General features: G+C 37.0%; 1 protein-coding gene across 1 annotated transcript in view; it reads right to left on the bottom strand.

The window, feature by feature from the left end:
- atp1b3b (ATPase Na+/K+ transporting subunit beta 3b) overlaps positions 1-12,172 on the bottom strand; it is a 31,329-nt gene that overhangs the window by 6,137 nt on the left and 13,020 nt on the right. The window contains exons 2-4 of the mRNA XM_077207687.1: positions 6,223-6,351; positions 3,780-3,878; positions 369-562 (exon numbers count right to left, since the gene is read on the bottom strand). Coding sequence (XP_077063802.1) covers positions 369-562; positions 3,780-3,878; positions 6,223-6,351 — 422 coding nt within the window. The remainder of the gene's footprint in view (positions 1-368; positions 563-3,779; positions 3,879-6,222; positions 6,352-12,172) is intronic.

Below are 12,172 nucleotides of genomic sequence, written 5' to 3'. Positions count from 1 at the left end.
GTCCATGCACGAGCACCATGGCTCTATTTGTCTGGAGAACATATGAAGACCTCCGATGCAAAAGCCTCTAAAAGCACCTCTGTCAAAAATTAGATAATAATATTGAGTGAATGCTCTCCTCACATAGTATACGTTCATCAAATACTATCACATTAAACACACTAAATCCCAGCCTCAGCCCATTCAGAAATGCAGATACTTGGGTAGAAACCTATACATAGGAGCCTGATAAAAATGTTAATATTAAAGAAAAACTTTAGAAAGACTTAGAGGCTTTTGCATCTGAAGTCGTTATATGCTAACAGCTAGCCTGCGTTTTCACCAGTAGGTACCTTTTACTGGGGAGCGCGTAAAAACATGCAACTCACTCGATTCATCTTGACTAGGATGCATGGCTGGCCCTCTGAATAACCAAAAGTGCTATCAGCCAGTCCAGAGCACTGTCGTAGAAAAGTTCTCTTGAACTGGCAGGCCTTCTTCTCCACAACAACATCATCACCTTGCTCAAAGTACTCCCCCTTGGCACAGATCTCGTTCCCATCCTGCAGGGAGTCATTGTACTCTGAAGTAACAAAAGAGAGAGAACAGATAGTGAGATAACGGTGCTGAGCTGAAAATCATCAGCAATAGTTTGATACAATTGTGTGATTGGGAGAGGTTTTTTTTCTTGTCTACAAGTGTGGCCAAGTTGGAAGTCTTTGAGTGCTCCAAATAAGGGCTTTTAAGCTCTCAAAGACTTCCAACTTGGCCACACTTGTGTTTGAGAAGCCAGTTCAGGAAGGACATATCAAAAGTTGTTCTGCTCTTTAAATAGCTAATAGTTTTAGTTTAAAATCAAGGTCAGAATTGGGACATTTCTAATTGAGATCAACTCCAACAGGAGGGAAAACGGCATTTGAAAAATAATCGTAGTTGTCTTTAGCACCCAGTAAGCACTACAGTTGATGAGGAAAGAACTGTAATTATGACTGTTAAATGAAATCCAGACAGACTACATGTTGGCTTTGTCATGTGACCTACAGCACTTCACAACTCCTCTCCTTTGGGCTAAAGCAGGGGTGTCCAAACTCGGTCCTGGAGGGCCACCGTCCTGCAGAGTTTAGTTCCAACTTGCCTCAACACACCTGCTTGTAAGTTTTTAGTATGCCTAATGACCTTCAACAGCTAATCAAGACTTTGATTAGCTGTTTCAGGTGTGTTTAATTAGGGTTGGAGCTAAACTCTGCAGGACAGTGGCCCTCCAGGACCGAGTTTGGACACCCCTGGGCTAAAGGGATAGTAAAATGTCCATCAGATGCACAGTTCAGAATCTCACCAGAAGTAGGAGGTCTTCCAGGTACTTTTCGCCTACAGTTTTCTATATACTATAAACTTCTATGAATAGTCATGTCAAACATACTACTCATTTACCGTACACTATATAGTAGGGAAGTAGGCATATCCGAATGCAGGGCATGTTTTACACACCCTTTTCTGAACATATTTTCGAAACCGGGTTTAAGAATGTAATTGAGGAACTTATTGACTTAGTTCTAAAATGAATGTCATGTTTGTCATTAACCACTGACCTCGGTGTTGCTCATCTCGACTAAAATCACAGTTGTGGATTTCCAAAAGAGTATACAAGTTGGAATTGCATCTTCAAGAGGAGATCTTTGCACTTTTAGCAAGCAAGATAATTGAACATAGCATCAGACAAACCACTGAACCATGATTTGCCATTTGCTATGGCTAATCAGTGTTGGTGTATTTAGGGATGGACAAGTGTTTTATCGGACAAGAATGTCTAAATGCCTCTGAGCAGTAGATGATGTCATTTATATTTCTGGGGCCTCATTTATAAAACTGTGCGTAGGATCCTTACTAAAAGTGTACGTGCACCAGAAAGCCAAAAATGGCATACGCAAAAAAATATTCAGACTTATAAAACTGTGCGTATGGAAGAACCTGCGCAGTATTCACTTTATAAATCCCAGTTAGCGGAAGATTGTGCACACATGCATCTCCTCCCTGAAACAACCATTTATGGAGCTTACAACGCCTAGTTTTACTATGCATATCCTCATCTGCATATGATTATTCATCCACGTGATACTATGTTTAACGGTACAAGACATCAGGAAAATATGAAATGCGGATGTGCTGTCACATTAGTTACATTAATAAAAATCATTTAGTAGCCAATCCTTGCCATGTTTTTGAATAAATATATCAAATAGTGTAAAATACATTTCAGAGAAAGTTTTTCTCAATCTTTTCCACTGGCCAATGAGTATTTTTAATTGATTTATGTTTTTAATGGAAACAGATTGACCTTGTTGTGAATTATTTGCACAAAACTATTTTCTCAGACAATCTGCTATTATCATGATAAGCAATTATCTCTGTAGTTAAACATTAAAACACAGCATGCCAGAGGAAACGTGTTCGAAAGCATTACATCCACAACTAATATTTCTATTTATTGAATATAAAAAATGTTGTAACTTCTCAGCAATGATTTCATGTAATTATTTAATCTGCATGTTCACAATAGCAGTTTAAATAAATAAAAGAATGATTTAAACTTTGTTTTACTTTTGATGTAAACATTCACTGTATTTATGATTAGGACTTATAATGAAGATTTGCGGTTTTAGATAGGCTATATATGCGTCAGTTTCACTAAACGGCCCAACGCGCTCGCTGGCGCGGACATTTAAGAAGGGATGGATGTTTGCTTCATGTGATAGGCTTGGTGAGTGAAATTATATTTGTATTATCTTTCTTTATATGTATAATTTTCTTTAGATTTTCTGTCTAAAAGTGACCAAAAAGACATTAACTCCAGCTCACCATCGGTGTCGCCAAACTGCTCCATCTCCAAAATGTTCGTACGCATGGGTCAGAGTTTGCGTGCAGATGCGCAATTTTCCCATCAAGTTTGTTTTTATAAATCACAACTTGTGCGTCGGTAGTGGCGTACGCCTCTTTAAGGGCCTGTTTTGTGCGTACGCAACGGTTATAAATGAAGACCCTGGTCTATTTTCCCAGAGTAGAAACACTTTAAATGAGTGCATCTCCTAAAACTAACATCTAGATGACCTCAAAACTAATTGACTAAAAGCCACAAGACTCCAATTTTGATTGCATGGGGTCCTTAAATGAGTCACTCATGACTGCTGTATCTGATCATTAGTGATCTATTTAAGAAAGAAAATGCTGCCTTCAGCCACGGTCACTCTAGACTATGAGCTATGCAAAATTCTTCGGACACTGCAATGGTCGTGATATGACGTCACGGTCTGCAGTCTTATTTATAAAAATGAACTTAACTTATAACAAATAGTAATAAACTGAAAATGTATCGATCTTTTACTCGTCACGTCTTTACGTGATGTGAATTTGCGGCTCAGAGTTGACCAAACTTGAACTTTTGAACGCAGAAAACTCTTAAACTTTTTGCATGAGCTTGCGTTTGTGGCCTGACGCATTCGCATGTGTATGAATTATACTCTTTCGGAGTAAGGTAGGAACTAGCAACATAAACTAACGCATTACGTACCGTTTCACTAGCCTGCTTTCACTCCACTTCAGCGTCATCATTACGACACGGCATTGGTTACGGCTTTTGTTCACACAGCGCGCGTTCCGGGACTGATCCCGGCAATGTTACTAGGTCCCCAACCCGGCATCAATCCCGGGATGTGTGTTAAAGTATCCTCTGATTTAGTATCACTTTATACCTTGATACCAAATATGTATAGAAGTGAGGCACTTAAAAGAGCGTTGATACTCACGCTGCAGGAACGACTCCAGGTGCTGCACATACTTGCTGTATTGCTGGGGAATGGATCGGTTAAATGCAATTTCCAAGGACCTCGGCCTGATCATCAGCCCTGAGGACAAAATACGTTTTCCAGTTAATGCCAATTGCTAGTCAACAATTACAAATAATGATATTCACAAAGACATTTCAGAAGGGAGTTTAAGACTTTTAGTTAATTATTTCCAATACTCCTAGAAATATAAATTCCATGTGGGAATTTAAGACTTTTATGTCTTAAAAAGTATGTCCATATAAAAATATGCTTTCAAAATAATGCACACCTTCAAAAGACATCTGACTGTATGCGTGCTCATTGGGAAATGTATATCATTATTGTATCAGAACACCTCCGATTCATAATCAATGCGCATTTGTGATCATTAATAGGGACGCACGATATATAGGCCACCATATCGGTATCGGCCGATATATGTTCAATTATAGTGTTATCGTTATCGGCTAGATAAGAAATTTTGGCCGATATATTAAAGCCGATAAATAATGTATTATTTCCCTCAGCTGAGACACTTAAGATGTGTACTGTTCACCATGATCAGTGTTTTGAGTTGCTTGAAATATGATTGGAATCACTTAAAAAAAGGAAAATACAGTTCAGTGCAACATGTGCAGCGCAAGTCTGTCATATCGGCTACATACAATTATAATTGTGTGTTTAGGTCATGGCTTTTAATGGTAAGACTTTTGTTTTTGTAATCAGGCTCTCAAAAATTATATAAAAAATTAGGATTTAGATTTATCGGCCAATATATCGGTTATCGGCATCGTACAAAATGTTCATATCGGTGCATCTCGAATCATTAACACTCAAAATTTTTCCTGGAACATTCAATGCACTGATAATTAAAGACACTAACTGCAACTTGTCTGAAATGATGTCCAACTGTGTCTGTACTGAGAACATTCTGTTACTAAAAGATCTCGAGAAAGGTGGGGGAAGCTGAGGGAAGAAAAAAAAAGATCAGTGGGAGGAATAAATGGCTCACTTGGGGAAGGATGAGTGTTAGCGAGCGAGAGAGAGCGAGAGAGAGAGAGTGTCTCACTTGCCGGGTTTAACGGCGCTCATAATTGAGAGAGAGGATGGATTTGAAGCGCTCTCATCACCACTATACACAAGTGTGTGGGGGCTGTACAGTGTACGAGGGTATGTGTAGTGTGTGTGTGAGAGTGAGATGATTAATGGATGATGTGTAACACTGCTGAGACTGGAGTTGTGTGTTCTGACTGTAATGGTAAAAATAGCACTGAATAAAATCACACCAAGTAAATGGCACCTCTAATGCAAATTCTGTCTGTTCCCTTACTCTCAATGTCAAAAATTGTATATACAGAAGAATTTATAAATCTGAAGTCATTTGAGAACCAGTTACTACGTGAGAAGATCAATAAGTCTTAAAGTCTTTGAATGTGTTATTAATCCATTCTGAAATATTATCTGAAAACATTTATTTAGCCTACGAGAGAGAGAGAGAGAGAAAGAGAGAGAGAGAATTTTTTTTTTAATATTAGAAGTTTAAGGCACTAGTTAATAGTGAGAATTGGACCCTAATCTAAAGTGTGACCATATTTTAGTACAGTATATAGTGTATACACACACATGCATAAAGAAAACAAAGGCAAAGAAAACAAAAGTAGTGTTGAAAAAATGTTTCACAGAGATATTCATTGCAAAATTTCCCAATATAGTGTGATAGACTGTTTTACATGTGACGCTTGCTGTGATAATAGACAGCTTTACTTTAAGAGATTAAAATGCAGGTGTATACACAAGTAGATCAAAGTCTTTTGTCTTCGTCATTTGCGGTTTTACGCAATAGAATCGATTTAGAAGCCCTCTACATTCCCCAATAAAACTTCCTCATGTACAACTAACCTGCTATGAAGGTTACATATAATGGCACCAAGCCATTTTTTGTGTATGGGTGATGTTCAGAATAGCATACTACAGTCCTGCTATTTCTGCAGTATGTGCAGTAAGGCTGGATATTGACAAATTTCACGAATCGATTTCGAATCACACGCTTGCGATTCAATTCCGATTTCGATTCAATATAGATTATTTGAGGTATATCAGGTACAGGACATGGCGATTTTTCTCAAGCCAAAAAGGCTTTTTTGAAGGAAATGCAATGTTAGGTGACAAGCTGTTTTATTGACATCTTTCAGTGTTTGAAACACTGATTGATTAACTACATGGAGACTTATTGCATTTTGGAAAGTTGTTCCGTTTCTTTCAGTTTGGTATTTAATTTGCAAGAAAACGGTGCACCTTGCTAAAATTATGTACTTGTAAATTTCAGTTTACAATTTCTAATGATTTGTATCGCTTTGCATAATACATACATTTCCAAAGGGGCTTAACAAAGAATAGTACCTTAATGTTGTGGGATTGTTACCTGGATTGGCCACTCGGTCCCTGTATTTGGGAGTGTGATCATCCAGCGTCTGTAGCATCACCCACATGGTGAGACTGAACATCCCAGCCAGGAAGCCATAAAATACCAGATAAAAGAGTAATATAAGACCTGCAGAGAGAAGAAATACACTTTCAAACATGGCAGAATGGTCACGATTTCGTTTGCAAACCTATAAAGTATTGGGAATTTGTTCCCATAACTCTTCCATGTAACGTCACAGAACAAGCCCACTTGGAGCAACCGGTGGTAAGCACAAACACAGAACATTTAAGAGTGTGTCATCTGGAAAGCATCACATTTTATTTATGACCGTGTGATAAACGTCGTAAAAAGAGTGGATTCATAAACATTCTGAATCATAAACCGAGCAAAACGTCAGTTACTCTAGCAGCAATAAGGAATAAACCGCAAGTTCTGAGGTTCACACGCTCATATGATGGCTTGGGGGTCTGAAACTAGTGGTACAACAGTGTGGATTAAACTAGTTCTGGCAGTTTGCACTTCAATGCAGTGTAACTAGACAAGGACATGTCAGAACAGAAGAGGGGGGCAACAGTAAAATGAGGAATGTAACAGCTGAATGCTTTAGAGAAAGGCCAAACATATCTGCTCATTGTCAACAAGTGGAAGCGGGAAAATAATGAATGGTGGTTAATCTGGGAGACTCATGTAAAGGGTGATTGGCACCAAAGAAATGGTCAGGTCATATTTCACCTCAAATCAATGGGAAGAATATTTACACAAAGAATTTTTTTTTGCACAATTATGGATTCTGCCATTGTGACTTTCTTCAAAACAATAGACGGAAGCGGATGTCTGGATTGAACTACTGGTGTGGCTTTGGGGTAGAAATATATGCTAAATATGTATGAATAATAATTTGTTTGCCATTTAAAAAAAAAATGTTTTTGGACACTTGAAAAAAACCTGCACGATAAATCGCTAAAAGATCGTGGGATAAAAGTTTATAGTTCGAATATAAATCCTAATGTCTACGGAAGCAATCAAAAGACAATCACTTTTTGAAAGTAACGTGATGCTTCAAATACGGTTACATTGTTACACCAGTAGGTGGCGACTGTTAATAAAATGCATTTGTCATTGAATCATGTATTCAAGAGATTCGTTAAAAACGCAGATTCATTCTGTAATGAAACAAGTTATCAAGTTAAAAATTATTTATAAATAAATCATTGAATTATTCATTAAAAAAAAATTTTTTTCAAATTCAAATTAAGCAAATATTTGTTAGACATCAATTAACATTTTGTCCTTTTGAACCTAGTAAATTTCAAAAATTAAAGTTGCTCTTTTGATTCTGGTGTGACATGTCATTTTTTTTCAATTTGCCTATATATTGAAACTAAATGGACTGTTGTTGAATTATTGAAAATGTACACAAAAAACATTTGGCCAGCAATCCACTTGTGACAAATTAAGCACAACAATGGCAGGGACATGATGACTCCATCTCTCCCACTTACAATCACACGTTCAGAGAACAACATAGTAGTGACTAACTACAGCCCGACAGACAGTCTACAGCACTGAGTGCTAAAAGTATGAAAAGTACATATAGACCGGCCAAGACAAGAATCTGATGACTTTGCTGCATTTTCTCAGCTGATTTTTAGGGAAAATCTGCATAATCCTGTAATTTAAACGTATTCAAATGCATTTAATAGAGCTAAACACTTACAGTATTGGTTGCTGAAAGCGTTAATACATTAGCCAGAATCTATAATAAAATGCACATTAAAGAGGCAGAGCATTTATAGAATTTTATGAATTATGCGTTTTCTAATCCTGTGGAAATATTTGCCATATTTTGTGGCTTCAGATTCAGTGTGGACATGCATAAGGAATTACATAAAAGTGTAATTTTCCCTCAAGAAAAAGGCAGGACAGATCAGTGTTATTTTACTATTACTGAAAAATATTCATTTAATTTTACTAAATTATAATACATTTTTTGCATTTTTGTTTGTTGTTCAAATATGTCTATACTGTTTTTATTCATTTTTATTAATAATTTGTATTATATATTATTTATTATAGTTATTTTACTACAAGTTAATCTTGAAAATGAGAAATGTTTCTTTGGCAACTAGCTGAAATAAAATAAAATTTAAGAATTTTAATATTTAACAATAATATTTCAAATTAAATATTTCAATTAACGGTTTATTTTAGTCAACTTTAATAACCCTGCTTGCACACTTAATACAACCCTTACAAAAGAGTACTGTGGTGATAGTATGGTACTAACGGCATTTCAATACAAACAATATTACGGTTTAAATACCATATTTATATACTGTGGTATTTTAAATGTACTCAAAATGCCCAGAATTCCACAGTGGTGCCCCGTCAAAACATGGAAACACTATGGTATTTGTAGGTATACGTAGCGGGGCTTGGACTGAGAATAACACGGGGTCTGAGGTAAGGGAACATAAATACTATTTGTAGAAAAGTAAAAGAAAAATAAATAGCGAGAGTAAAAGGATAAAAGAGGGAAAGTAAAGGACAGTGTGTGTAAGAGCGTGAGAGAGAAGCTCAGTTTAATTATAGATGCATTTCTTCTTTGCAGATGTCTCTGAGGTAGACTCTTACTATAAATAGCATCTGGGGGAGGACAGTTTAGTGATGGCACAGCACTGGCCTAAGGAGATGCGCGCACACACACACACACACACACACACACGCTTTCTGCTCTCTCTCATAATATTCCCCTGGTGAATCTTAAAGTGTGTATTGGCACGCATGCAAATGAACAATCATAATTGCATTTCTCCAAAGAATTGAAAATTCTATATTAGGATTGATGAAATGATGCTCATTTATTCGCCTGGATAATAATGCCATAAAAATGCATTTCATAGGGAAAATAAATAGAATTATAGCCTATAAGAGAGGTGTTTTTTAATATGTTTCTAATTCCCAAATTATGATTATTATTTTTTGGTGACAAATAAGATAATACAACAGTCTTGATTTTACAGTTGTGGTCAGAATTATTGGCACCCCTGGTAAATATGATCAGAGATGGCTGTAAAAATAAATCTGCATTGTTTATACTTTTGATCTTTCATTCAGAAAATTTGCAAAACTCCAACCTTTTAGTGAAGTAAAATAATTGAAAGTGGGGAAAAAAAAGAAAAGAAAAAAAATCACATTATGAAATAAATGTTTTTCTCCAAAACACATTGGCCATAATTATTGGCACCCTTTTATTAATTATTGCCTTTTTGCAACCTCCTTTTGCCAAGATAACAGCTCTGAGTTTTCTTCTATATAATGCCTGATGAGTTTGGAGAACAACTGACAAGAGATCAGAGACCATTCCTCCATACAGAATCTCTCCAGGTCTGCAGATTCACAAGTTCATGTTGGTGCTTCTTCTCTTCAGTTCACCACACTCATTTTCTATAGGGTTCAGTTTAGGGGATTGGGACGGTCATGGCAGAAGCCAGTTACCCATTTTTGTATTGATTTTGATATTTGTTTTGGACCGTTGTCCTGATGGAAGATCCAACCACATTTCTAGCAGAAGTCGTCAGGTTTTGATTTATCTGTTGGTATTCGCTAGAATCCATAATATCATGTATCTGAACAAGATGTCCCAGACCTCCAGCTAAAAAATAGGCCCACAACATTAAAGATCCAACAGTGTATTTAACCGTTGGCATGGGGTACTTTTTATCCGTTTGCACCAAACACATCTGGTGGGTTTGCTGCCAAAAAGCCTTTTTTTTGTTTCATCTGACCATAGAAAGCGAGGAGGATTTTTCTTGAAACCCTCCCAAACAACATGTGGTGATGTAGGGTTTTTTACAATATTTTTTATAAAGGCTTTCTGACCCGAAGACTCAACTAATCTCTGCAATTCTCCATCTGTGATCCTTGGAGAGTCTTTGGCCACGCAAACATTCCTCCTCACCGTGCATTAAGACAATATAGACAAACGTCCTCTTCCTGGCAGATTCGTAACATCTTTAGTTGATTGGAAATTCTTAATTATTGCCTTGATGGTCTTTTTAGCTTGAAAATACATTTAAAAACTTCTTTGAAAATAATTTTCTACATACGTTTGAAATATATTTTGCCCTTTCCCTTGATAGTAACATCACATGCCATTTTTAGAGACATTACATTTAAACTTTTGTTACTTTTTCTCATTATTATGGACACTTTTGTGTCATTGACCAATAAATAAAATATGTAGGTTGCTTCAAATACTTGTCATCAATGAATGGCTTATCCAAAAATGAAGTGTGAAATAATTTACTTTAACATAATTTCTTATAGGTGGACCATAAGTTGAGTTATTCTGCAAAATATCTTCGTCTTTATGTCAGAGTGAATGGGCAAAGATAGTGTTGAACTTCAAAACAGATGAAGAATTGTTAAAGTATAATAAAAGATCATGAATAGACCCATTGATAGATTGAGAGATTTTTAAAAATCATTTTAAGCTCCATTAAAGAAAAAAATCTGACAGATTTGGAATGGAATGAAGGTGAAGGGAAATGAAGACAGAAATGTAATTCAAACAGGCTGTTTATTTTGGAAAGGGTGCCAATTAAAATACTACATTACCCCTATTTGTCACCTAAAAAAACTTCCCCTGTCATAAAACACCTGTACACCGCTACAATATGTTGGCTAGATTCAGGAATGAGCAGAAGAAAGAGATATTAATCGGTCTTGGCTCATTAGATTTCCATTTGGCAGATATTACCACAACATACGGCTGGGATGCTGCATGTTTCTGAACTTTGACCAGAAGCTGATGTGGGAAGGCTGAGGAGGAGAGAGGAGCGATAATAACACTAAAGAGACTCCTCCTCAGTCAGTCAGAGAGATATCAATACCGGCGCTGGATGACTGAGAACAGCAGCCAGTGGTTGCTGTCAGGAAGACACTCAGCTCATCACCACTTCTCCATTTCACTCTCACGCTTCAATCTATATCACTGCATCTCTGGCGAATGCCTCTTAGGCTTAGATCACTGGGTCAATACTGGCACAACAACTGACATGCCTTCAACACAACACATCCACTACTGGAGTGTCTGTGCGTTTCTGTGTGCAGGAAACTTTCACCACTAACAAAAGAACAATGTTAACAAAACAAACAATGTTTGAATTTTGACTGAATGGTGTGTAAAAATACTTGATTAAATTTCAACAATATTATTTAAATTGTACTAAAAGAACAGACTTCGGTACAAAGTTGTTACTGAAAAAAAAAAGTGACAAAAAAAAAGTTCTTCTAGCATTTTGAGCGTTGTTGAACAGATTCTTAAACACCTCTGATTGGCCATTGTGTTCAACCGCTCAACATATCTGTCTCCGATTGGCTACAATGATCAATGCTTCAAAAACATGTTGCCTTTTACACTCTTCACCGAGCGCTTTCACAGATACACACGGGAGCGTTTGAAGGCAGCGTCCATCAGCGGATCCATCTATCAGAGGATATATTAGGGATCCGCTCATAGACGCCTGCTTTTAAACGCTCCCATGTGTATCTGTGTAAGCACTCGGTAAGCAGCTTCAAAGATGTCAGTGTTGATCATTGTAGCCAATCACAGACATATGTTGAGCATGTGAACAAAATGGCCAATTAAAGGAGTTTAAGAATCCGATCAACAGCACTCAAAATGCTAGAGGGAAATGCAGGTATCGTCTCATTTTTAAATTTCAGTACCGACTTGGTTATGAAGTCTGTATTTTTTGACAACTAAGTTGTACTATGCACATTGAGCAGCCACAACATCAATACCACCTGCCTAATATCATGGCATCAAGGCATGGACTCTGTGAGACCCCTGAATGTGTCCTGTGGTTTCTGGCACCAAGACATTGGCAGAAGATACTTTAAGTCCTGCAAGTTGTAAGGTAGGGCCTCCATGGAGCAGATT

The sequence above is a fragment of the Siphateles boraxobius genome, unplaced genomic scaffold (assembly GCF_051911475.1).
Source record: "Siphateles boraxobius isolate OS27281-9 unplaced genomic scaffold, OSU_SipBor_1 6, whole genome shotgun sequence".
Classification (NCBI taxonomy): domain Eukaryota; kingdom Metazoa; phylum Chordata; class Actinopteri; order Cypriniformes; family Leuciscidae; genus Siphateles; species Siphateles boraxobius.
The sequence above is the reverse complement of the archived record's forward strand: the minus strand, read 5'-3'. Positions and strand labels throughout refer to the sequence as shown.